The sequence below is a fragment of the Phaethon aethereus genome, assembly GCF_964289735.1.
Source record: "Phaethon aethereus genome assembly, chromosome: 5".
In the NCBI taxonomy this organism is placed as follows: domain Eukaryota; kingdom Metazoa; phylum Chordata; class Aves; order Phaethontiformes; family Phaethontidae; genus Phaethon; species Phaethon aethereus.
In genome coordinates, this window is record NC_138579.1 from 45,960,133 (window position 1) to 45,987,945 (window position 27,813).

The following is a 27,813-nucleotide window of genomic DNA, read 5'->3' on the forward strand; positions in this document are numbered from 1 at the left end:
AGGGGTTAGCAGGAGGTGAGCAAGACCTAGGTAGAAGTGCGTGTTTTCCTGGGGAAGACAGTGCGTGAACCCTGGCAGTGAAAGTGACTCCGAGAGAGATCGGTTCCAAACATGCTACATCTCCATTGAAAACAAACAAAAAAGTTTAAAAAATAAAATAATATTATATATATATATATTTATATAAATGAAAAGCTATCAACTAGCAGCAACGGTTCTAGAGATATCTTAGCACCAAGACCAAGGGCAGGGGGTAACAGGAGAAAGGAAAGGTTCAGTGTTGCTGATACCACCATCATGTTTCCAAACAACACAGCTTGGCACAAAGCTCATCCCTCTGGGAAGTGAGAACACGTTGGCTCGGACACCTTCTGGACAACAGGTTCTCACTTCCACGATGGTCTGGTCAGGTTGGTGCTGTCCATGCCACATCAGCAGGGCAAGGCACTAGCATCTGTGGAGTTTTTGCACCTTTTTTGTTTGTGGTCTTTTTTGTTGTTTTTGTTTTTGTTTTTTTTTTTTTTTTGCTTTTCTAACCTGAAGTGATATTATGTGAATGCCTGGAGCTTGTTTACTTTAAAAGAATAAAACAAAGAAGAACCCCAAGCCCACAGGACAATCTCTTTGTGATGGAAGGTGCAAGTCCCCCATTTACATTTCAGCTGGACTCTGCATCCCTTCAAGAAAGGAAGAAAAATTTTGCAGGAAGAAGGAGAGCATCCCTTCTCCCTGCTGTCATCAGTCTGCTGTGCTGTGGAACATGTTACCTTGGTCACAAGAGAATACGTGAACCTCTGTAGGACATCATCACATGAATATAATCCAAGATAATCTTGCATTGATAGCTCCTGCCACCAAACTGCAGCAGGTTTTTCTTTCAGTCATTCCAAACAAAACAAACGAAAACAAAAAAACCCACAACAATCTAGGATTATAAAGACATAGTATAAATAATGTAAATTAGAATATAATTTTTTAAGCCTTTGAATCTCCGCCCAGAGATGGCTCTTGACTCATTGGCTGTCTAGCTTCCACAGCAGCCCTGGTTTTGAATGAATAGTTGTATATATATATATTTTTATCTCCTACAATATAAAAATATAAATGCAAAAATTTCCCCCTGCCTTCTCTATTTTGCTATTTTATAGTCTGCACATGACATCATGTTATAATATATGTATGATAGACTGGTACTATGGTTATCATAAAAGGAGCTGAAAGCCAAGTATTACTCTACAGCCCAAAAGTAGGGAGAACTGAGAAAGGGGCATCACAGTTTAGTGGAGGCATTTGTTTCTGAATCAGAGGAAAAACCCAAAATCACGCCCCCAGCCTTTCCCTCCTGCCAGTAATCTCTGTGAGTGAAGAAAGCTCCCACTCAAGCGAAGAGAACTGGGTGGAGCTGGAGAGCTGGGGGCAACATAAATGCATAGGATGCTCTGTCGGAAATCAGAAATCTGACGGTCGTCAACAAAAGGCTCAAATGGCTCAATAACTGGACTGAACAACGGAAAGAGAGGCAGAGATTAAAACCAAGGGGGGAAAAACCAAACAACCAAGCCCAAAACAAAACAACATAAAAAGCAACCCAACAAACCGACAACACACATACAAAGGAAACTGCCGGGAGGATGAGGCTGACAAAGACCCGTCGTCTAGCTTATAGATCATCAGGTTTGAACATGTAGAGTATGGCCCCAGCACATGCTTCTAAAGAATGAAATGTTGCCACCTACACTGCAGCTGCCATGGTTGGAGACACCAGTAAATGTCTAAACATTGTCTCAATCTTTAAAATTCTGCTTAGCTTCTATCAGACGCACATCGTCTTAACTTTTAAATTTTCAGTGTGGGTTTTTCCTTAATATATATAATATATATATTTTATATAATATATCAAAGTTTAGAGTATAGATTAAAAAAATTATTCAACAGCTTTCTGATCTGAGGCGTTCCTTCCTAAATATCGGGGTAAAACTCAGAGCCATGGTCCATGCTCTGCAACATCGGCTTCTGATCAAGAGACGACATCCTGCTCAGCATTTCGGCTGACAGCGCGTAACTATTGCCCGACTTCTCCTCGAACCAACTATCTAGTGCCCTTTTGCAATCGAAGCTGGCAATGGGCGGCCCATTAACGGCAATCGTCAAAAGATCACTCAGCTGCTCCAGCGTGAGCCGAGAGCGGTTGTTTTTGCGCACTCTCTGCAGGGCGGCGCGCCCCTTCTCACAGCAGGCCGATGAGGTGGGAAGGACTTTGAGGATCTGAACTATTTTATTTAGGAGGGGGAATCTCTGTTTGTATTTACAAATGTGACTGAGCAAGTCTTTAAAACCATTTTTGGTATAATAATCCACCTTGAGTTCTCGCCACTCCATCAGCAGACTCCCTCGGGTGTCCATCCCCTCTCTGCAAACCTCTCTGGAAAATGATGGGACTGTCTCCAGGTGTTCAAATATTTGTACCATATCCTCCTTCCCATAGCTCATGAGCTCATCAGTGCTTCTGGGCCAAGCTGCAAGGTCAAATACCTGACAGGCCTTCACAAATGTTCGGCTACGGGAATCGAACCTTTGGGCTAGGATCACCTGGGTCTTCTGGCAGATCTTTTCTCTGATCGACTGGAATTTGGCTTCAGCCACCCGTAGGTTTTTCACAGCAATGCCATTAAAGCTTTCGCGGAAGTTTTCCTCAAATTCCTGCAAGTACTCCCCGGGTGAGTCTGCTAGCCGGCTGATCTCCTGGATGGCCTCCTCTATTTTATCGTCCACCTGTGACACAAGAAGGTACTCCCCTTGGAAGACATAGGCAAGGCGTGAAAGCACAGCAATCACATCCAACAGGAAGTAGATGAGTTTAATCGACTGGTAGTCCATCAGGAACTGCAGGAGGGCCAAGGCAATGGCAGAAGCATCCGCCCTTTGGGTCTGGCCGCTGACGTCTTTGAGATGGGCCACAACCTCAAGGTAATCCTTGATTAGAGCATTGAGGACATTCTGCTCCCCTATGATCCACTTCACTGCTCGAATGTCCCCCAAGAACTCGGTCTCCTCACACAGAGTGGCAGCAGTGACCCTCAACTCGCACATGAGTCGAGGAGAGTAACGATAGAAACTGAGCAGTTGCTTCAAATTGTTTTCTAGCTCCTCCAGGCATGGCAGTTCCTTCCCGCTGATTGCATCCAAAATTTCCAAGTGGGGCCTGTGCACCATAAAGGGCAGGCAGAGAAGCCAGGGTAAGGTCTTTCTGATTGTCATGAATAAGTTGGCTCTCAGGCTGGCAGTAATGTTAGCACCATCGACTCCCAAGCCAATAGTTGGCTTCTCATCCTGCAATCGTATTCCCAGGCTGGAAAAAGCCCTGTCTAGTGCTTGGAGATAACTGTCTGTTGTTGAAAAGCCCAGTTCCTGAAGAGAGAGGAATTCAGTTGCTGGAGGCCCATCACTGCTTGTGTACTGTACATAAACTGCAACCGTGTCTGCAAGCAAGTCATCACTCTGCCCATCCAGAATGATGCTGAGAAAAGGAGACTGTCGGATGCGTTCAACCAGGTCCTCTCGAAGAGCCCGGGCGATATGGTGGATTAAGATTTGGCAGTCTCCCTCGTTCATGTATTGATCCACCACCTTGAGTTCACACTTTCTCAGTAGTTCTGCCAGAGGCCGAAAGTCATAGTAGGGCCTGCCCTCCAGGGCCAAGTGGTAGGCTGTATTGAAGAGCAGGGTCATATTTCGGCACATCTCTTCTGTCTTCTCTGGGTGCATCCTGAGCTTGTAAAGCTGCAGGCACTTCTTGTGGAGGTTGCTCTGGCTGTGAAGCTTTATTGTGTGTATCTTGAACTGCTTTGAGCCAATGATGAAAGCTGAAGTCCGAGAGGATTGCACTGTGTACTGCCTACAGACGTGGCACCACATTTCATTCAATGTTGGGGAGTACCGCAGAAACCAAAACTTTTTAAGCCACTCTTGCTTGAACCGCCGTATCCTCCGGCCCGTCGCAGAAGACATCTTGGAAGGCTCATCTGTAGCAGCAAGCATGTCATTGGAAACCGATTCATCAGCAGAATCCACCTCTTGGTCATCGTCCTCCATGATGGTGGGAACAGAGATGATGCTTTCTGAAGCTGTAAGAAAAAAAAAAAAAGGAAAAAAAAATGGTATTTACAAAGTTGTTGAGCTACAGAAGCATCCCACTGGTGACAGTAGAGCACTGCCTGATGAGCTGGCCACAACCTGCCCTCTCCTGCCCACAATGCACTATGGGTAGAATTTGAATCATGGCTTTGAAGGGAAAATAAATCCATGTTTCTGCATATGAACCTTGTCTCCCACATGCCACAATGGACAGCAAGAAAGGACACTACATCTGGCCACTTGCACAATACATGGTGTGACCCACACATTCCCTTTGGTGAAGGCTCCTGGCTGCTCAACAGTACGTTCCTGGAGGAAATGAAATGTGTCTTCAGAAACCGACACATGGTTGTGTTAAGGCAGTGGAGGAAACAGAGAGGGCTTTCCAACAAGGGACACAGCAGGACATCGTTTCATACACGAAGAGCGCACATTTCAGTGTTACCACAGAGACATTCAGACTTTCTTGGTAGCATGTGAGGCACTGCGGAGGGGCTTCCGCTGAAAGAGAATGCATCAAAAATACAGCAAACAAACTGTCTGCAATGGAATGTCTTTTTTATTGGCAGTGCATTATCGATTACAATGGCAACAAATAGAGCAAATTGTCATACAGAGTCTTTCCCAGACAGTGTTTTCCACTGTGCCCACGGCTGTGCCAGCTCCTGACCCACCCGGTCACAAAACCTGACAACAAACCTTCCATGGAACCACGCGTTCACCTGAATACTCGGAGCAAAACACTTTAGATGGGTACACAGCACACAGGCATCTCACTACTCTCCTTAGGCAGGGTTTGGAGAAGGCTGTTACTCGGCAAGGCTTACCTGTGGGGTCTGAGAACTCTTGGAGCTCGGGTACCTGGGGCGGTAGCACAGGTGGCTCAGATAACTTCCCAGATCTCAGCATGTCTAACTCAGCCTGCAGCTCCCGGATCTTCTTCTTCAGACGGATGCAGTTGGGGCAGAAGGAAGTGGTGGGGATTTCGTGGGAGTTGCCTTGTGCAGAGGCCAGTGACAGCTCAGTCGGGCTGTCTGCTTTGAGTGACAGGGGCTCCTCTTCCTCATCTTCAAGGATGCCCACCTCTTTGGCTGAGCTGAAAGAGGAACTGTGGGGGACCTTCCACTCCCCTTCACTCCGGTTTCTGCTGAGGTTCAGGGAGCTGTGCTGCATGGCACTGCCACACCTCTCAAAGATGTCTTCAGCCTGGTATTTAGATGCTTTTCTGATGGAAAGCGGCGTACTTGTTGCTAACTGGTTTTCTTCAAATTTGGCGGACTCCAAGGAAGCCTCCAGAACGTCTTTGAAGATGAGGTCAATCTTTTTCTTCTTTGTTTGGGGGTGGGATTCCCCCTCGTCACAGCTGCGCTTGTAGGGGCTCTTCCCTTGCTTTAAGTTGGCAAACTGGAGTGGCCCCCTTGCATCCTCTTGATTTTCCACATTCTTTTCTGCCTTTTCCCTCTGCAACTTTTTGTCTCCTGGAAAGGAAAATGAGGGGTGGGGATTATCACCAGGAACCGAGCAACATCCCTCAATCTAAAACTCAAATGAAAAAAGAACAAAAAGGCAGGCTGAATCCCTGCAGGTCTGCACGTTGTGTTACAAACCAGGGAACTGACACAACTCAGTGGAAACCGAGGCTCGTGAGAGGAGGAGCCCTGCTAATGGGCATGTCTGCAAAAACAGAGACAGTCCTGGGTAGCCACAGCGGAGTAGGACCCACACACTTTAAAGAGAAGAGAAACTACAGGCAGCTTGTTTAACCTAAAGGTATAACCAACCTGCGCTGGAAGAGGACTACGAGGTGAATGACTGATCGCAGTGGAACCTAACACCCAGAGCCCAAGCGCCATTTCGGCTGGCTGGAAGACCTGTGCCTGTTTTGACTTGGTAAAAGGTATCAAGTGTACAGCAGTGCAGTGAGAGTTTCGGACCATTTCATGACAACGCCAGCGTCTGTGCACGCCATGGCACAAAGTTTGCAAGCCCCTTTACTCCTGTTTGGTTTGGAGGCTGCTCCAAGTAAAAATAACTTGCACTCTTAAACCCCAAGGTACTCATTGTCAGCTGAGCTACAACGGGTGAATGCCCTCTAAGGATGGGACATCTAGTTTGTCCCAGTGGAGTCTAAGAGAGTGGCCATTCAGTGACTAAAAAAAATAAAATAATAAAAGCAACCTCATACAAATTATTAATTGCTTAAAATAAAGGGAATAGCCAGATTTCCTTACCTGGAAATTCAAAAGACGATAGGTTTGGCTCAATTTCCATCATTCTTCTATCTTGTAAATAACTTCAAGCATTGATGGCTTCCCAAACAAGACGCTGCTTTATGCTGATTTTTGGTTTTGTTTTTTTTTTTTAAAGTGTATTCATGCTTTCATAAGAATTACGGAGCAAAAGCTACCATTCCCTCTCTAAGGAGAGCAATGCTAAGAATGCAGAAAAGATGCAAGACTTGAAACAGTTAGAGCAAGGCACCGTAAAAAGGGCTGGCCTGAATGGCAGGGATTTTGCACTGGGTTTTGATGCTGGATGGCAAACCCAGCCACTTCTTGGGTGAATTTGTAACAATAGCTCTCATTTTCAACACACTGACGAGAGTTTCTACAGGTAAAGTTTTGAGACTCTGTCTTAGTATTTCCCCTGTTATGGACTATAATGACTACTGGCAGAGGTAGGGATTTAGAGAATGGATTCTTCTTTTTCGGTGATTTTTCCCCCCAACTAAACAAGTGGTTCAGCCCTATGGAAAAGCTAGAAATCACAAGTCGATCTCTCTTATTGGTCTCAACTCCATTGATGAGGCAGGTCAGAAACTACTGACAGAAACAAAAGCCAGGAACCATGTTATTTTTCTGTGAGTTAATAAAGCGTGCCACTTCACTTGACAGGCTCACCTGCAGGGGATTTGAAACCTTTTAAATAGAAAATGACTCAACAGATCTTGGTGCCGCTCCCTGGGCAGTGCTCTCCCAGCTGAGACTTGTGATGTCTCACAAGTCTAGCAATGGCCCAAGTGATGCCCCATTTTAACAATATCTCTGCACTCCTTTCACAAACACAGGCTGAGCCCAGCTTGCCGCAAGATCAGGACACCGAGATGGCAGCGGGTTTCTAGGATGGTCTCTGCAGCCACACAGGTTTCTATCTGAGTGTATGGCAGGCTATGGCAGGTCCTGAGGAGCCCAGAGGAAGACCTTCACCACACTTGTAGCACAGAGCAGGCTGTGAGTTACCATTTCAGCTCACACAAACCATGACAACACAACAAACCATGACTAAAGGCATGTCTGTATGGCAGGGCAATTGTTTGTAGCCTTGGTGCCCCTCCAGAGCAGCTGCCTCAAGGGCACAGCCTTTCTCTTGTCATACTTTCAGAAACTACTAAGCCATCTGGACAACTAAAGTGTGCATGGGATGCAGCAAAATCACTGCAGCCTGTACCTAATCACTCAGTGATGTTCATTGACGTAAAAAAGCACATTCACACCAATGTAAATTCAGAAGTGGGAACTGCCCCAGTACAGCTGTCAAGACGTAACACTGCAAATGCATAGTAACTCCAAGGTGGTGGAGGATAACCAGCTTTTTCAAAACATCTTGTCCACCCCATGATTAAAGAGGAGACACCTTTTACCAAGTCAAGGCAGCAACAGCAGCTGTGTAACAATATACATGGGAATCTTAATTAGAAAGTTATATTTAGTGTGGCTGCCCCTCTGAGGCCCTGCCATTCTGTGGCTAGGCCTGGAAAGAAATGCCCTTAATTAACTTCAGGTCTCAGCATTGTATAGACGAACAGATGCAGTAAGAATTTTTGCCTTCCTCTGAAGCTTCCTGTATTGCTGACATTACAGTGACCTAAAGGACCACTGGGTTTGTTCCAGCATGGCTAGTCTTAAGATAAGATAACAATTTTTATCCAGGGAAGAATCAGTCGGACAAGGACAAAGCCTCCTGTACATGGTACACGCACTCTAAGGTTGTGAGACTAAGGAGTCTCTAGCTGATGTCACGTTGATCCCAAATTATCTTTCTGAAGAAAGAGGAGATAAATTAAGCGAGGAAAATGGACATACAAACACACCAAGGAAACGTCTCTTTCATATGCACACAAAACCAGCCGGAGCTCCCTCACAGTCCGCTCACAGGAGCCAGAGAAAGCAGCATGTTCAGAAGAGAAACCTAATGCCTGTCTGTGGGACCACCAGCTCGGTAATCTTCAGGCCAGAAAGTCTTGTGACAGGGGATCTTGTGATCCCTGGGCTTTGCATCAGGCCCTTGCAGCACATACGTGACATGACACGACATGACACGACACATGACACAGCACAACACAGCACAAATATTTCTTTCATGATCTCCGTGACAGTGGTTAAATTGTTCTTCTTGTACACCCATCCATTCATGCCACGCAGAGTTCTCACCCAGAGGTTCTCTGCTTCTAGAAATGCAGCTTTCCTTGTACAGCCTGAGCATCACATATTTCACCCACCGCACTGGGTCCAACAAGTGTGGCAGCCCAAGGGGATCAGGGGAGAAGGTGGAAAAGGAGAGGACTCACCGCTTGTGAGATTTCTGTTGATGGTCTCCTGGGACATACTATGCAACCGCTTCATGTAATCCTCACTGTACCAGACCCGCAGCTTCTCCCCAGGGCGGATGTCACGGCAGGCGCGGAAGTAAATCCTCTCGCTGTGCTGGAAGGCCATCAGGTTCTGCTCCCTCTCCTCCCGGGAGATGATCACGTACCTGAGGGCAAGGTGACAAAGCAGGTGTAAAGTACAAAGTGTTCTCCTATGCCCCTCCTTGTACCAGAATGACAACCACGATGAAGCCAGAATGACCTTCAGAGAGAGCCATCAACACAGCCATACTGGAAAGCATGGAGTTATAAGTGATGGTGTGCAAACTGCCAGAGATACAGGACAATGAGCATGGACACCCAAGGAACACTAAGCCAGTGGGTCCATTTCTGCTGTGGAAGGGATGACAGCAATGCACATCCAATCTGAAGGAATATCTCTGCCAGTAATGGTGACAGACTCTCATAGGCAGAAGTTTCTTTGTCTAGTGATGGAAACAAGGGCTTCTGGATTCCCCACCATCACTTTAACATCCCAGGGCCTCTTCCCTTGTTCTCAGGAGCATCAGGAATGTGTCAGGGTCCTTCTGCCTGTCTCATTCCCAAAACCACCATCTTCTTTTTTAGCAGAAACCAGATTTCCTTGCTTCTGTCCTCTCAGACAAGCAGAATTGAGATACTCAGGGCAGAAACAGGGACGCCTGATGTGCATGGGGGTTTTCACTGGTTGTCCAAAAGGAAACCAAGGACATGACAGTACTGGAAGCTTTTGCACTTGGGCGTTCAGCGGGGTGTGACATAAAAATACAAACAGCCCTGCAGGTCTTAGGAAAGATCAGTGCCACGTTGTGGGGTTCTCCTGGCAGTGCTGACAGAAAGATTGCTTTCTGGGAATGGAGTTTGTTTTCCTGATTTAAAACGGCTAAATTTCAGCTCAACAGATTAATACATTAATACACTATTAATTCACGCTCCAAACAACTGGCCCTCTGTGCAACCTGGTAAGACAGAGATCTATAGCTAGGATCATATTATTTGCTCTCACACTCCCTGTGTTCTTGCTAGAGGACATGGAAAAGGCTTGGTAATACCGGTTTCAGCTGCCACCAACATAAGCTTGTAACACCCATCCAAAACCAGGAGGAGGCCCTATCATGTTACGTAGACCTGAGAGCAGATCTGAACACTTCACGGCTAAAAGCTTTTTCTTCTGCCATTTGCCTCTATTATTCAGCACTCCCTGCCATAGTAACATTAATGAAGGTGAGCAGCATATGGCTCCTCTGACATCTGCTGCTACTAGTCCTTGCCCAAACGTTCCTTTATAGCTCACAGGTATTTCTTCAGCTTAAGAAATCTGTCGATTTTTCCTTGAATGCTCTCCCCTTCTCTGGCCATGTGCATGCACAGATAAAGGCACAAGCCCACCTGCATATGTGGTCACACCAACACACACACATAAGGTGACAAACTTGGTGAAGCTTCTCGTAAAACAGAAAACAAGTCTGCAATGTCTCAGACTGCCCAAGGCTACAGCAATTCTGGTTTTAATGTTAAGCAACCGTGCATGTGCCTGCAATCAGCTGTATTTTTCCTAATGTGTGCTACCCAGGATGTTCTGCAAGCTTCAGTAATTATTCAAACAGCAGGCTCTGACACTGCCAAAACTAGCTGAACATTGGCTTTTGTTAATCCTTATTTTACTTTTGATCACAAAACAAAGGAACTTTTAAACCACCACTTTGTGTATTTGAGAAGGAACGGAATGCCTGGACCAGCGTGGTGGGAAGGAGGTTCTGCAACGGCAGGCAGCTGTAAGCCAGGCTGTCACTTCTGGGTGTCAGCAATCTCTCCACAAAAGGTGTATCAGGCATTCAGACAGCCATGAGATACACAACCCTTGAGACACAGCAACGTGCTGTGGTCAGTCTGATGCCCTGCAGCACAGGAGATCCTAGAGGACACTCTCACCAGTCCAAGCAAAACGCCAGGATGCTTCCTAGCACCAGCTAAGGAGAGACCCTGTGGCTGCTCTTCATCCCGCTGCCCAAACTTCAGTCAGAGCAATGACAAGATCAGGCTGCCCCTGTGAAGAAGCCTGGTTACCTGCAAAGATTTATCACCCTGAAGTCACTCACAGCTCCTTAATATAACATACAGGACCCATATCCCCCCAGCCAGTGGCACTGAGGAATTCACGGGGCAGTGGCAGGACAGTCCGGTGCATTCCCAGCAAACTGCGTTTGACAGTGACGATTTAGAAAATTCTCTAAAACACAACTTTACGTGGAAAGCCTGGTTAACTATTCCCATGGGGGCTCACTTTTATTATGAAGTATTTTATTAAACATGAGCATGCTTTTTCTGTTTGCTGCTCTCCTCCTGCCTCTAAAGCCCTCCAAGTCTCTGCCTGAGAGCGTCCTGCAGCTCCGGCTGCTCCCGGCGCGGGAGGAGCGCGCAGGCTGGAGGGTGTGAGCTGCAGTACTGCAGCAGCGCTGCAGCACACCGCCCAGCCGCCCGCTCCCATCCAGCGCCCTGCAGCGACCGGCGCTGCCCATTTCTTTCCGCAGGAGGTATGCAGAAAGGCCTTAACAGAGAGTTGTTAAATAATCTAGCCACAGACATGTTTCTTCACAGCTGCTGGCAGCTACTAACTGGTTTATGCTGCTAGAGAGGAGGCTTTACATCTGTGATACTACCCTGAGGTAACGTAAATGGGGATGAGATCATTCACATAAATTAATCACTTTCAAACCAGCACTGCCCAGCCCCGGCTGCTCCAGTGACCCCAGGGGCAAAAATGCCACAGACAAAGGACTGCATAAACCCCAAATTCCACCTGACTAAGGGTCTAATACACCTCATGCTGCTGCACACCATAGGTTAGAGGCAGGCGCTTTCCCAAGGACAGAGGAAGTCACGCCACAACACGGCAGTGCACTCGGCAAGGCAGGGGCACAAACTGCCTGCTGAGGAGAGGACAGGCTGTACCAGTCTGTTTTCACTGACATATCTTTCCGAGGCTGAAGTGCTCACGTCCTGAGCACTTCCTTGCAAAGGCTGGAAAGCAGCCAGTCCGGATGACAAACACTCAAGGTGAATGGAGGCAAGATGGCTACCTTGGTTTAGATGCCCAGGACATGCCTGGCTAGGCGGACACAAGCACTGCATTGCAGACGGGCATGGCCCCACTTGCACAGTGCGTTTCCCAAGGGACTGCGATCCCCAAAGGAAGAGCAGGGTTGGGACTACCATTGGGGTAGACCTGGTCACCCAGAGCTGCTCCCACTCCTGCAGACAGGCATTCCCACCACCTGCAAATACGTCATCTCCTGTCCTGCTCAGTCCCTGGGACAAGCCAGGCTCAAGAACACCACAGATTCTGCTCAGGCCCAGTCATTGCACCAATGGAGACCATTTATGACCCATTTGCAGCTATTTGGGCTTGGATCAACCCCATGGCTGCCGGAGGCAGAGCTCCTTGCTCTGCAGGGGCACCTTTGCTACAGCCTTTCTGGCTAGCAGCAAAAAAGCATCCTTGTCTCCCTTTTTTCTAAGCCACAGCCTGCTCTGCACACCAAATTTGCAAGTTTTTGGATGGCCCAGCGAGCACACCCAGAAAAACACCAAAGCATTTTTTGGCAGTTGGGGAACGGAGCAGCCAGAAGAGACAGTGAGGAGGAAGGAGAGCCCCACAGCTGGAGGGAGGCTCAGGCTTCTGCCCTCCCTCCCCAAAATTTGCCCCATGCCCCTCCGCTGCTCACCCTCTGGCTGGCCCCAGGGATGCTCCACTGATGTTCTGCCAGGGCAGAGCACTGCAGAGAAAAGGCCACCGGCCTTTCCCAAATCACTGTTGGGCGCAGGGCCAGGGCAGGAGATCCCGCACAAGAGAGCTGCCACCAGCCCAGGTAGACACCACGGGGTGCCATGCCCACAAACCCTGCCTCAGCTCTCTGATTGCCCAGTGCCCTCCAGGAGACCCAGCACCCGCGACAGGCTTGTTACCGGTTCAGGCAAAAATTGTATGAGAGAAACAAATGACTCAACAGCAGCTGTGTTAAAAGAGTTATATATTTATTGCATTCTTAACAAAAATACTTTTAAAGAGAGAATTTTTTCAGCATGTACAAGACATGGAGATAGCAGGGTCGAGCACAGCAGTTTGCTTTGACACGGGCACTTACTTCAACAGCCAGTTAACATGATGGGTGCAGGAGGAAGTATCCTTTGAGAGCCAGTACAGAAAAGCCACTCCACCGGGGGGGTCTACTCAGGGCAGGAGATACGTCCCCAGATCTGGGCCAATCTGTAATAGTCCACAGAGGAAACTGGGGGAGATATCAGGCAATTTATAGTACAAGGTCCTTTCTCCTGACCAGAGCCCAGCCTTTGGGGGTTTGACATTGAAGGCTGCGTATCCTGCGCCAGGACAACAGGGTTCTCTCTCTAAACGCATCTGTGTGGGCAAACTGATGGCAGCGACGACGCCAACTCCCTCCAGTGCCCAGCACCTGTGGGAGTCTCCCCCTCTTGCAGACCTGAGGGTTCCTGGAAGGGATCCCCCTGGATAACATCAGAGGAGCTAATCCTACCAGTATATCCATGGGAAAACATCACTAGGGATTAAATATTATAAAAATATAAAATACTCCTAATATATAGCAGCAGCAGCACTGTATTGACTCAGAATGCCTTTAAAATATATCACAATTTTTTCAGTTCTCTGTGATTCATAAATTAGATTCACTTCTACCACATCTCCCAATCTTTCCCTTCAACTGAAGAGAGACTGGGACTTTTGCACAATACAAATGTTACACCAAAGTAAAATGACATCCTCAGCGGAAGGTGAGCAAATACTGCCCTGGTCTGGCAACAGCGCTATGAGGAATGTCCTCTGCAAGAAACAAGTGTGGGTCATTCCTCAGAAGAAAGGAGGTTTTTCTCCTTGCCAGACCTCCACTTCCTTGAGTGAGGGCCTTCTACCACACTACTAAAAAATTATTTGAATTAGAATTACAGAATAATTAAAAAGAAGAAAGGAAAAGCATGTCAGGAATGCCTGACATAGCAGACATACAGTGAGCTTTCCAGAAGAGACACTAGTGCACTATACTTTCAAAGGACAGGCCAGATAGATTAAAGAAGATCCTTCAAGATCACATAAAACAAGCCATCCTTCTGCTATACTGCATTGCCTATGTTCAATTCCTGCTGAAGTTTATACAACTTTTTGGCCAACTCCGTAGTCCACACATGGCATGAGCATGCACATTTCTATTAATCTGAATAGTTTCCTGAAACCCATCTCCACATACAACAGGACAGCCCGGAGAGCAGCAGCGTGCCAACTGTGTGTGGGTAACACCTTGGCCCTTTTCCCTGCTGAAGCATTATCATGATAATGGTCCAGATTTTTCCAGAGATGAGGCAGCACGGTAGGTGCGGATGTGCAAATCAAGGAGAAGACAGACATATTGTAAAAAAGCTGCCACATATGTTATCACTACCTGAGGTGACATTATTAAAGCCTAGTTTCAGAATTGGGGTTGTACCTGAGAACCTCATGCAGCACTAAAGCAATTCAAATGTTATAACCCAGTTCTTTCTTGCATCTGTATGGGGAAAGAAAGCAGTATAAAACCAACATGTCTAAGATTTTAACCTATATAGCTGTGAATTTAGATTGCAAACGCTTCACGATAGGAGAACACAGTACAGATCCCACCCTAAATAACACTGAGTAAATGCGAAGTAACTGTACTGAAGTTGACAGAATTACAGTGATACAAAACCAAACTGTTCCCGAGGTCAGAAGCAGGCCCTACATCTTTCCTTGTTTCTGTGCAGTCTCTCGTGTTTTGAAGAGAGTGAGGTGGTTCAAAACTGAAGATTATAACATGCAAGAAAATAATACGATACAATTCTCTTTAAATAATTGTATTTTAACTGCAATTGTGAAGGGTAGGTAGGGGTTTGAGACTGGAGCAGACGAAGATTAAACTCTTTAACTGCATGTGGTACTGAAGGATCCAGGCACATGCTATAGCAGCCCTTCTCAGCAGCCCAAAACCACGCAGTGCTTGGACCTGCACTCCTGTCCTCAGCATCGTGCCTTCTTCCCCTCCCTGCACAAGCTCTGCTTTTACACCCCTCTCCCCAAACCTGTGTGTAAGTCACAGTAAGACCTGGATTGCCCATTATTGCTCAATGCAAGGTAAAAATAATGAGCAACGAGAGTCTTTAGAGCTGTTAAGGATGTCTCTCTGCACAGTGCATATACTCATTTGCAGGAAGATGATGGGAAGGCAGTAGTAGGGTAAATTTGTGGGTTGATTGCAAAGGGAGCTCTGTAGTACAGTCTCAGTAAATAACATTTCACAGGCACGAGAAGAGATCAGGATAATGATTCCTATTGCATCTCTTAGCTTATAGAGCATTCAATGCATGGGGAAGCCAGTGAAACTCCTAATCTCTATGAACAGAAAGATGTCCTAGATCCCAAGATCTGTAAGATTTGAGATTCCTCCTTGCCATTGCAGAGGGCCAGCCCTACTATTCAGCTGCCATAATTCACACTGCTCTGTTAGCTAGCAGGATGGGTTGGGGCGGCTGTTGACCTTCCCCACAGAGTACCGATACACATGGAGAGGCCATGTGCGCATGCAGCAGCTCAGGAAGGGGAACCCTTCTTTACTTTATATGAAGCAGATTAAAAATGCTGTTTTCTCTTTCGTGACCTGGTTGTCCGCACAGGAGGAGTCTGTTTTGGGGGAGTTTGGTTAGACTGTGCACTGGGCTCAGGGGGCTGTTTTGAGCAAGCTGCTTGCAGATGAGACCCCTGCATGACACTACGATCCTGTATTCTATGGAAAGCCTGGACCCCATCACGGATTTCCGATAGAGTCTGGCACATCTGGCCAACCTGGCTGGTGAGGTCAGCCATCCTCTGACCGATGACATGCATGCTGTCTGCCATGTCTCTGTGAATAACCACCAGCTCCTGGCAGAACTGCCTGAATAGGTCTGTTTGCTGCGTGTGGGAATGGAGAAGTTGGCGATCAAAGCTGGAGAGGGGTGGGCTTCTTGCGCGGGGGTGCGAGGGTCTGCAGGACGAGGTGGTGCGCGGGGATGGACGGTGCAGTTCCTGCCTTTGGCTGCTAGTTTCCGAGTGCTCTGATGAGGAAGAAGTGCAGAGGAAGGAGGGCCTGGAGAGCTGGTTGACTCCTGCACCGGCCCTCTGCAGCGATGAGAAGGGGTGTTCCCGAGAAGTGCTTGGCACATCTTCGTCAGCTTAAACAGAAGAGGAAGCATGAATTATTAATGTGAAATCCCTCACAAATCTGACTTCTGTTTCATGGCATCTCAAAGTACATGGAAAAAGGGTTTTCCCCTCCCCCCAGTCTGCCAGCTGAGACAAGCCTGTAGCTCCTGATGCTTAAGTCAACATGCATGTGCTGCAACATTAACATCTGGGTGACAAGCCTAACCATAAGAGGCCTGAAGAGTAAGCAAACACAGTCAACCGAGGAGGAGTCCAAGCTGCCATGGTATCCTGTACACAGCATTGTTCATTACTAGAATATGAATCCATTTCAGACAGTAGCAGTGACTCCCCTTCCCCAAAACGGTAAGTAGCTGGAATCCTCCAACATTTTAGAGGGACAAAGGCTCCTGGTCTTTGGTCCAATGTCAGAACACTCTGACACGTTCAGCTCCTCATGCCAAAACCCTGCTCCCATGTAATTTCTTACATCCTTTGCACTGAGAAAAGCATAGATGTAGTACTTGCTGCTTGCAAAGTCTGTACTGCAAGGCCACTATGTGGCCTGGCATCACTAAGATAACCAAGCAGTCAGGTGTAGCAGCCACAGGACCCTATATTAATCGGGCAAGTATACTTGGTGCAAAACCAAAATCAAAGCAAAACACCATGGGAAAGTTCTTATTAGTCTGATAAACATCTAGTGATGTGCCAGTTCACAGGTACAGGCACATCAAGAGTAAGAAGAGACGATACTTCACTTGTTGCAACTTTCCACTATCTCCTTGCACAAGCTGTATTCATTTTACCTCTGAAATAGCATGACTGGCTTCCAAGATGGATGCAAAGAACGATCAAGTCCCGTTTTGTCAGTTCTTGAAGATTTTAGTCCTTGCTTTCCCACTAACAGTGTTACTTCAGATATGAGGTAAGACCTAATGCGGTAGGACAGTGCCACTCATGAAATGTCAGTTGGCTCACTTCCCAAGAAGTTACTCCCTCTTTCTCTCTTTTGTACCCCTAGAAGCTCACAGACAAAGAAGCTTCACCTCCACAAAGAAAACCGTATGCACACAACTGGGGAAAGAACCTGCAAAAAGCACCTTGTGGTTCAGCACTGGAAGGTGTCTTGAGAGTTGTGGTATAAGATTAACTCAGAAAGCAGGGCCAGTAGCTTCTTAAGAAACAGTGAAGAAGGGAGTCATTATTATCTACCTTTTTCACAGCACTTGTGCTGAGCCTTCAGACCATCAGTGAGAAACCATTAGTGGCCTGGCCTCAGAGCATAAACACCAGTGAACACTGAGCTCCCCCCCACACCCCAAAAAACAGTCCTCTTGGAAGATGATTACCATGCAGTGATCCATTAATGACTGGCACATCATTCTCAGCTTGATAGCATTGCTGTTTTATTGGGGTGCATGCAAGATGGAAGAACTCCAATCCTTTGCAAACGCTTTTTCACAGACTGGAGGTAGTTGCACTTCAACTACAGATGTTCCCTCGCTTGTGGGATTTGTTCAGACTTATGACCCATTGAGAAAGTGGAATCTGAACAATGTCTATCCTTAGAAGACTGTATGGAAAAGCACTAGATAAACAGATAAAGAAGATGATCTTAACTTGGAAACAGCTTTCCCTGAATCCATCTCAACACCCTGTGATCACCAGAGCAGGCTGTCTTGAAACCAAACACAGCAGTAGGACTGGCTTGATGGGCAACCCAGCATCTCACAAAACACACAACGCTCTTCTGGTGTCAAACTGAGATATGCAAGCATAAGACAAAGAGGTGTTAAGGCAATGATACTTACAGCTTGTTGACGGGCTGTCAACCACGTCCAGATCCGCTCTCTGGAAGCCGTGCATCTGGCGTGACGAATGCAGCGTCGACTCGATGGCTCTCTCATGGGCGGTCAGGACGATGGCCGAGGGCCGCCCCGTACTGCCAGGGCTGGAGAGGGACCTCTGCATGAAGGCCAGTTTGTCCTTGGTCCTTCTCTTCATGTCGTCCCATCTGTGTTTAATGTCCTTTACAGATCTGGGGACCTGGCTGACTGATGTGATCTGCCTGGCTATGCCTTCCCAGATCTTGTCCCTGTCAGCATGGGATAGACGCATTGTCTCCCTCCCAAACAGCATGGCTTCATTTCGGGTCACCTCAGCGACCAGAATGTCCAGTTCTTCCTTGGAAAACTTGGGCTTCCTCTTTCGTTCAGCCATATTCCTTGGGTTGAACATCCCACAAAGCACAATTGGGTAAAAGGAAATCAGCGCAAAGCATCCCCCTGCATCCAACCTTTTGGCCAGTGCAGCACTGGGGCAGAGGAGTTCAGTGGGATCCAGCTCCCCCCACCCACAACAACTTCTCAGTTTTCCTCAATCACACCAGGAAAAGGCAGCTGTTTTGTTTTTAAGAGGCAGTTTTCAAGCTCAAGAAAAGAAACACCAAGCGACACTAGTGTGAAGGAGCCTTCTCAGCTTTATAGTTAAAATGAAAATTCACGCTTCATCTGATGCCCTGACTTACGTATGAGAATTCCAGTACCGACACACGTCGCTTGCCACAGTTTGTGCACAGCAAAAAGCGTGAGAACTCGCAATCAAATTGATGAATTAGCTTCTAAGATGACATTACTCGAAAATGGGTTCTTGAGGAAATTTAGAGGCCTGAAACCTGCCTGGCACAACATGCAACAGAAACTTTTAAACCACCCTTTCTGTTAAGGCTTGCAGGATGTCATGCAGAGGCTACACCAAATTGGATCTTTTTCAGGGAAAAAAAATTTCAAGAAGACTCACGGGCAATTTATGCAACTTGCTTTTCCTAAAGAAAAGTCCTTTCTTCAGCAGCAGGGGTGCTGCACAGCCAGCGTGTGCTTCACAACAAGCTCTTGTTTTACTCAGAAATGGTTGCCGTTTCTTATTGTTCTCAAAAGGAATGAGGCCACCCACTTGCTTTTCCTGGCTAGGCTTTGCTGTCACTGTTGCTGACAGGAGCCTGTGCCCAGTTTCTGGTGCTTCAAACGAACAACTCGTAGCCTCAGCCCATTGAGAAGAAGAGGCAGCCATCCTGAGAACAAGCAGTTTTGTCCAAAGCAAGTTGGGGTTTAATTTTTCCAGGCACAGTCAAAGGAAACTTTAAAAATAAACAAAACATTAGTCCTAAATATGGCTTTTTACTGGGGGGGGGGGAAGCGACAGATCTATTCAATAGGGAAGGAGAACACAAACTGCGTGAACATGCAGTTCTGCACATGAACAAGGTGGGCTTACAGACAGAGGAAAAATCTGCAGCCTGGGGAATGGACACCTGTGTGTAAGAATGTAGAACAGCACTGAAGAGATCAGAAGGCCACAGAGGAGCAGAACTGTTGGGAAAACTTAGTGTACACCTTGATTTGAATTATAGCAGAGCAAAATAAAATGCCAAAGTCGTTACTCTAATGCTACATGTTAGAAAAGACTGCTTTTACATGTCTTCAAACAATTAAAAGCAGGGATGTTGGGGACCTTTTTGAAAGGGGTCAACCTTTTTGACATTCATGTCATACAGTTCTTAATATTTTGAAAGGAAGTTCTCAGGTAGAAATCTACATCAGTATGGAGTTATGGTGGAGAAAGCAACACTCATCTGAGGTAGACGACTTCAGTGTAAATATAAATCACTCTAGTTTTCTACGTCTGTATTGACAGCTAATCTTTAAAAATAGTATTAAGATGTAACATACTAGAAATAAGACATCTTCGTGGTTACGACACCTAACAATTGTAGCTCTGAAGTGACACCATAGGAGGGAAAACTTCTTGGCTTCCCCACGCATTATCTTTCTGCTTATCTAGGTATCTACTAGTAATAGCATCTTTGGTTTCATTTAATTTGGGACCCATTGTTAGCATCTTTGCAATGTCAGGGGAATAAACTCTGGCTGGGATAGCTCTTTCAAAAAAATTACTTTTAATCTTAAAATCTTGGCTGGATGTCCTATCTCTCGCAGGCAAACTTTAGCCACCCCAAAATACTTTCTGAAAAGTTGGTATAAGCAAAGACCTTAGCAGTTTCTCCACTTGTCCCACATTTGTGATGGCCCTGCTAACACCTCCTCAGAGGTAGGTGCCTTTCAGCGCTGCCGTGGCCCAGCAGAGGAGAGGTGGTTTGGGATGCACTCGTGTGAAAGGTGCTTGTGGGCTGCAGACTAAGAAAAACTTACAGAAAGGTAGAGGGACCCTTGTCAGATGTCATTCTTGTTTCTCCTTAGTGCTTTACATTGCTGTATAATGAGTCTCATTGACACCGCTGCCCTCCATTGGGGTAAGTGTCAGAAGCTGTTAACCTTGGTTAAAGCTGGAAAACCAGCAGGAAATGCTGCTCAAATTCAGGCCACGTACAAGAAGAGTTGGGAGCTAAATGCACAGATGCATTTCCCTGGAACAAACAGAAATGCATCCTTGAGATGCTGTTTTGGTGGAGCTTCATTTATGGAGGAATAGAAGGAGCGTTTAGGGAAGATGGTAATGAAATGATGGAGAGCCAGTAAAGCACTTGCTACACTGACCTCAAGGAAAAAAAAGCAACCCAAACTTAAAAGGAAAAAGAAGTTCTCCGAGCTTAACACTACAAGGAGGAGAAAGGCTATGTGGAACATTGAGCAAGGGACCATTTACTGTTTAGTTTTTAACATTCAGTGAAACTGGGCTTCATGTATATTCTCCGCAGGTACTCACGACTGCACAATATCACCAGTGCCTCCATGTGTTGGAACCAAACCTCTGCTGACAAGCTGCTCTGCTGAAAAGGAGTGACAGTATTTTGCAAAGTGCTCTGGGTAGAGGTGCACTTGCAGAATAGAAGTCTCTATGGAGCTGCTCAGAGACACTGGCGGGGTCAGGAAACCTGCACCCCCTCTACCCTACTGGGGTACTCTGGTACCCTACTGGGGTACTCTGGTACCCTACTGGTACCCTACTCATGGCTGCTGCAAGATAGCAAAGCTGCACCAACGGGGAATTTTTGCTCTTCCCAGACAGGGTATTCCGTCAAGTGTATTTAGGACAGCCTGTGGTAGACTGGCATATTTATATTTCAGGGTTTCTCCCTCATTTTCTCCAGCATGACTTGGGTCAAAACTATTTATGATAATTTAAGTATTCCAACAGCAAAATCATCACAGGAAGAGTAATGAGTTCTGGCCAGTTTTAATCACAAATTCAATTAATGTTATGTTCCCAGCAGGCACATTAACCTCCTCCTTATAAAAATGCAGACTGTGTTACTGTCAGAGATCTTTTCCCACCTCATGCATTTCCTCTAGCATGCAGGATGTCCCTAAGAGCAGTCACTGGCATTTGGAAGTACCTCTCTGGAGATGCTGTGTGGGTTCTAGCAAGCTCCAGAGGAGCCCCAGCTGTGAGGCTGCAAATTTACACCTCAGCCCAGGTCAAGCTGAAAGTGCAAGACAGTACAGCTATTTCTTTAAAAACACATGAGACGTTGTAAACTATGTGAACAGTGGGTACTTAATGTTATCACCCCACAAAGATATCAACCAACTCCACTTTTCTTGGCCTCTAAGAAGCAAGCATATAACCACTTCAGAGCCCTGGGGAAAATTTTTTTACAGAATCCCTTTGCTTTGCATAGATTTCGGTCTGTAATGGACAAGAACATTTGCTCCACTTCCTGCAAGGTAACAGAGACCAGTTACAAAATGACTTGTGCATAGGCTAGTGGCTTTTACTGCCCCTGAACACATGGGCAGACACAGTAACCCTGACTTTTAAATTTTTGTTTTTAAAAGGTCCTGTGAAGTCAAAACAGCAGCTCAGTACTTAAAAGATCTACTGATCTAAGTTGGTCCTGCTTTGAGCAGGCCGTTACAGCACCTGACCAGAGCTCCCTTCCAAGCTCTATGATTGTATGAAGATCAAGTCGCAGACATAAGGAGTATAACGAACAGTCTTGCTCCCCGTGACCCCTTTGTTACTATGTTTGGAGGGGAAAGGGGGCAGAGAGGAAGGCAAAGGAGAAAGAAGTGAGGAAGTCTTGCATCAGCTTTTTCACATGGGCTGAGGTAAAGGATGAATTTGAACAGTGCCAAAAGCCTGAGAACTCGAGTACTCACATATAAGAAGGGATACAGACTTTAAAATGCCAAAAGTAGCCTGGAAACCCCATACATGAGGCACTTCAACAATTCGGTTAGGCGCCATCAGTTCGCTGGTACTTCCTATCCTGCATCTCAGTCTGGGCCAAGTGACAGACACATAGAGGAATGTTTCCTGGACTATTTGAATTACTTTCATTTTTTGGTCAGATCCATTTTTTTTAAAAGGTCCCCAATAACTGAGTAACAGAAATTCCTCAGAGGTAACCAGGAACAACGGCTGGTTCTGTGCAATCCTTCAGAAGCCCCAAGAACTCCCATCAGCAGGAGTTCATGGTTTGTGTCCGAGAAAGCACCAATTTTGCCTGAGGTTTGCTGCGATCCATGGCAATCAGCCACCCCGAGTCCCCAGAAAAATAAAAAGAGAGGAAGAGGTTTGCACACATCCCAGCAGGTCAAAGCCATGGAGTTTCATAAAGTATTTGAAACAACATCACTTTACTCTGGACGGAGATGAAGGGTGCATTATTCTTGCACCAGTGACCAGCTTAGGAGAACATACTCCCAGCATCAGGAATTTGTCTCAGCTGACTGACTGACAAGGGAAAGGGCAAGAGGATGTTACCACTGCCATGCCACCTGTACGCTTCGTATTCCTTCCTCCCTGCCATCCACTGCTCTGGGTAAACAGTCACCTGAAATTAAACCAGCAAGTCCTGCAGTGTACACATTGTCCTCAGTGGGAACATGAAAATGGAGTCAGATGTGGTAGTCAAACAACAAAAACAATAGCCAGATCTACAAGAAAGAGAGAGGAGTCAAGCTGCCCTCCCCACGTCATACCCACCTACCCAGAGGGTGAGTAGATCTGCTTTGCAAAGCACTCCATCTGTGAGTGATGGCAAAGAGCACCATCTGAAAAACAAAAAGAGCGCTGTCTACAGCGTCCTGGAAGTATGGTTTCTGTGGATAATCTCCGTGACAGGTAACGTCCTAGCACAGGATATTGAGTGCATCTCTGTTTGAAAGGTGCTAACAAACAAAACCAATGCTTTCTGAGGACTACTATCTCCACTTGAACTGTCAGTCAGACTCTGTATAATACTGCTATAAGAAGCAATTTTCAAGAGTAAAACCAGAAAGATCAGTAGGACTGGTATAGCCTGCACAGGTCCTTTGATACACCCTTCCTCAGAAAAGTTGCAAACATCCCCTTTCCACAAAAGCATAACCTCCTTGCCTTTCAAGGCTGTACAGAATGGCCCAGACCACACTTGTCTCAAGGTAAATAAAAGCTTAGACAAGAACATTCTGTTCTTTGGTGCTGCGACCATGAGTAGCGCCCATTTAAATGCAGACATCAAGACAAAGAAGAGTTCATCATAGGATTTTTGCTTGCCAAGACTGTTTTTCCCCCCAGCTTCACTATCACCCACATCATATAAAGATCCAGACCTAAGCAGAAAAAAAAAATCTCACTCTGATTTTTGAACTTTGCATTCTTTACTTCAAGATATATGTCCCCCTACCTATCGGTCCACTGTACCACTGCTGCTTTTTGGAGTAACAACTCCAGCCTCCGCCCAGGTCTAGCGTTTTCTCTCATCCAGTAGTGAACAAGTGTAACAGCTAGAGTTCTTACAGAAAAATTGCATCCTTTTGCTGAACTTCATGAATGTAAGTGTCAGAACAGCTGCTATCCATGTGAAGACTCAAATGGAGCAAAAGTGGTGCAACCAGCTTTGACCAGCTAGGTCAGTCTTGCATCTACCCGTACTCCACTTTTCCCTTAGTGAGTGAGAACTGAAAATCCTAGGCATCCAGGCCAACAAACCAGTCAATTCCCACACTGCTTTACTCTTGTATGAAATGCCTTCTTGACAACAACTGCTTCCAAAATTCACTCCTGAAACCAGGATTGGTCCTAATGTGGGATGGGCCACACTATGCAGCAATGCCCCATTCTTGTGACTCACCGTACACACAAGGCACTTCAGTGCCTTGCCTCTGCGTCCAGACGCTGCAAGAGTGACCTACATTTTGCAGATAATATGCCAATACTTGAAGTACTGCATCACAGTGAAACACGTTCCCTTACTGCTGTAGTTACCAAACCAGAGCCAACCCCACTCCTGGTTCAGTACTGACTGGTATTTGGGTTCTACTCTGTTGAGTCCTGGGGCCGGCAGAGGGAGCGCAAGCACATGCATGATTTCTGCATTTGGAGCTGCAGCAACTCACTCCATATTTCTCCTAACACAGTAAAGTTGACACTACCAATGACAGCCACCACAGACAACTGTTTCAAGTGAAGCCCAGAAAGAAAAAACAAAGAAGTACCTCTTTCAACGTCTGTCAAATGGAAAAGGACAAAAAACCCCAAAGAGAATTAAATGTTACCTTGGGGATAATGCAAAGCATTTTGCAGATATATGAACATAAACTAAAAAAAAAATAAGAACAATGGAGTGAGACCTGACAGCATTTGTAAGAGCGGATAAACAGGATCATCTTTATCATTTGTCCTCCTTCCAGAAAATAGCCATTCTCTGTACACACATCCTTGTCTTAGTCCCTTTCACTGAATCTGACTCCAAAGGATTCTAATCACAATAAATGCTGAAAGAGCACAAGAAGGGGTTGTGGCATTTTAGTTTTTCTGTCACACAAAACAACAAGGAGTGTTTGATGGCCTCTCTCTGGAAGACAGAGCCCCAAAAGGGAAGGCAGAAGAGAACTGGACTCACCTCATCCAGTTTGCTTTGGTTTCATCTGTCCCATCGATGGATTTATAGCGGTTGTTCTTATCAACAATCTGTGGAACAAGAGAACAGATGCAGTGTGTCAACTATGTGGTCTTGACAGGAGAAGGTCTATGACTCTCAAATCACTGCTTCAGTTCCAGCCTCCAGTCAGGACATGAAACTACGTCATGAATCTCAGCTCTCCTAGTACTACAGGCTGCTGCTCTGGATATGTGTGCGGAGGGTACTCTGAACTGACAAAGAGGTATTTTCCTAGGTACAAATATCCATAACACAGAACTATAAATGTAGCTGAGAGAATTGTTAATGGTCCTGAAACATGAAAGACTAACTTCCCTTTCAGGACAGGGCTGAGACACATATTTATTTTACAGACAGAATAAGCAGCATTTCACATGAGCAACTCTCAATTTTCTTCCCACTTACAACTCAAGTCCCATATGTCATTTCTCATAACAATTAATAGTGACATCTCTATCTTATAGGCTAACCAAGGCCTGTAGTACTAGGGGAAAAAAATACAGGTTTTGGTGCATGGCCAAATGTAGATCAGTTCCTGATAGACTGAATCTCCTCCTTCCTGGCCTCCTGGGCCACCTTTTCCGCTGAAGTGGGCTGGGAGGAGTGCTACAGGCCTATGAGAGAGCTCTGCAATCTCCAAATACAATTCCTCCTCTACACTCAAAATGATGACCAGAGCAGACAAAGGTTCTGGAGGAGTCCTAGAAGTTGAGTGGGGATGGAAGAACATGGCAGAAGGAGTAAGGAGAAGGAAGCTCTGCTTCCTACAGCTGTGAACTGAACTCAGGTGCCATGGCACCTGGTCTCCTTAAGATGCTAATAATTATGGCAGGTCGATGTTTGCCTATTGTCCATGTGGTCAGCAGAAGATCTTCAGAGAAAGGGGAAGATGGCTAAGGCCTGGTTCCACAGGCCAGTGAGTCCCCCAGCTCTGAGCTGCATGGCTAGGGTGTTGTTTGGGACACACGTCACTCACCAGCCACGAGAAGAATCCTGCGGACTTGTCTTGGCTAGAGATCTGCCCCTCATACGGCCCGAAGATGTGACCTTTGGGGATCACCTCGTTCATACAGCGCACATCGTTCTCCCCATTGGGCTCTTTCACCACCTCCATTCCAGGTGGGATGGTGAGCGCTGCCCGGTCAGGGATGCCAACAGGCACTGGGGTGTCAGACACAAACACCGGGGGGCCGTGGTTTGGGCACTCATCCACGAAGTACTCCTGGCAGGACTCACAGACTGTGGGTATGAGGGGAGCAGGGGTTAGGCTGGGCAGACGTGATGGCCGCACAGGCCATCGTAGGACACACAGCATTCAGGACAGCACGCCCCAGCTCCCCGTCCTCCCCTCAGCCTGGCCAAGCCCCTACCCCAAAGTCTGATTTCCATGCATAAAGACACTTCACTGGCTGCTCTCAACAAAGGTTCTGCCCCAACCCACACCTGCTCGACCAACGTCTGTGCTTGCATGAGCCCTGGTGCCCTACACAGATTTGCCACCGACAGCTACACACACAGGGAAAGGCCCCGTCACCGTCTGCAGAGACAGAGGCTTGGGGGCTCCTTACAGATCCCTTGTTAGCAGCAATGTCCTCAAGCCAAAAGGTTTGATTCCCCACACACCAGAAGGGAACTAAAACAAACATCCGTGAAAACAAACACCCTCATCATACAGCCTTTATTCTGTGCTTGGGAGAGAGACAGCATCCCCAGGTACTTGGTCTGTGACCAGACAGGGACTCAGGCCTACAATTTGATATTTTGTAGGTGTGCCAACATAACTGGCACCAGTTTTCTTTCCCAGAACATGGGGGAAAGGAAAGAGTTGTTGTCCACATAATGTTCCCTGTGCAGTTTCTGAATTCAAGCCTTTGGCTTTTGCAGACTCTTGGGGCTTTCCCAAGTGCATTTCCATGTTTCCAGCACTCTTTCCACATAGCTCCCTACCGCTGCATAGCCTCATGATGGACAAGCTGCTTTTGTGCAACAGCTTCCCTACCAACTGTGCTGGTCTTTTCAGGAGCGCACACAAATTCGTCCCTGGCTTTTTTCTTCCCTGCTCCCTCCCCCAAACTGTCAAGGCGCCAACTAGGAAAGACCGGAGTCTATACAAGTGGAAGCACTGCTTTTCCCTTACTCACAAGACACTTACACCAGAAATCCACTTGCTGAAAGCTCTTGGTCATGATCAAATCCCGTTTCCCTTTCAGTTTCTTGGGCTCCACCTCCATGGACTGCGGGTCAGGCCTTCCAGAGCTGGGAGGGAACAACAGAAACATGACATTAACCTATCAAGACGCTGGGACTGCACACAGAGAGGGTAAGAGGCAACGAGGTCTGAACAACTCTCTTAGTTCTCACACCTCCAGGAGAGAAATGATTCAATTTGCCATCCAACCTGCCAAAAACAGATACCTGAGATGGCCTAAGGCTAAAGGCTACAGCAGGTAGTGACTTCAGCTAGAGCACCTCCATGCATGCCACACCTGGCACGTCCCACACCGGGCAGGACAGTGGCATAGAGGATTCGCACCAGCAAAGAGGCAGCGCCATTCTGCTACAGCCCAGGAAACGTGCCGCTCAAAGGCAAGGCAGCACCCTCAACGCATGCCAGCACCGCAAGGCCTGATGTGAACTAGCACACGTAGCAGATGTGCCTAGCACACGAGTCGGTGACCACCCCTGTCATACACCTCAAGGCAGACCTCGCAAGGGAGGGTTTTAGTAACTTTGAGAGGTTCAGGTGTATCCCTCAAAACCAACTTTAAGCTGTGGAGGGAAGTGGAGGGAGAGTACATCAGACCAAAGCTCAGCCACGTACCAAGGCTGTCCATACTCCTGGTCCCGGTGTGGAGAGCAGGCCTCTGTTTTTATCGTCACCATCTCCCCTAAGGAAGCTTGAGTCTGGATCAAACAGTCCTTCAAGTTTTCACTCAT

The 27,813-nt window shown here is 46.8% G+C and overlaps 1 protein-coding gene across 2 annotated transcripts; it reads right to left on the reverse strand.

The window, feature by feature from the left end:
* Positions 1-1,959: 1,959 nt before the first annotated feature.
* On the reverse strand, positions 1,960-27,813 carry PRDM11 (PR/SET domain 11; the record flags this gene model as incomplete). Of its 2 annotated transcripts, XM_082000723.1 has the most annotated exons (7): positions 1,960-4,124; positions 4,962-5,612; positions 8,702-8,889; positions 24,838-24,905; positions 25,853-26,115; positions 27,029-27,132; positions 27,698-27,813. In XM_082000723.1, the coding sequence occupies 7 exons, from the start codon at positions 27,811-27,813 to the stop codon at positions 1,960-1,962; spliced, it is 3,555 nt and encodes a 1,184-aa protein (XP_081856849.1). The 2 variants fall into 2 exon arrangements, with proteins under 2 accessions (XP_081856849.1, XP_081856850.1); XM_082000724.1 differs by lacking the exons at positions 1,960-4,124; positions 4,962-5,612; positions 8,702-8,889 and adding exons at positions 15,328-16,015; positions 17,801-18,213.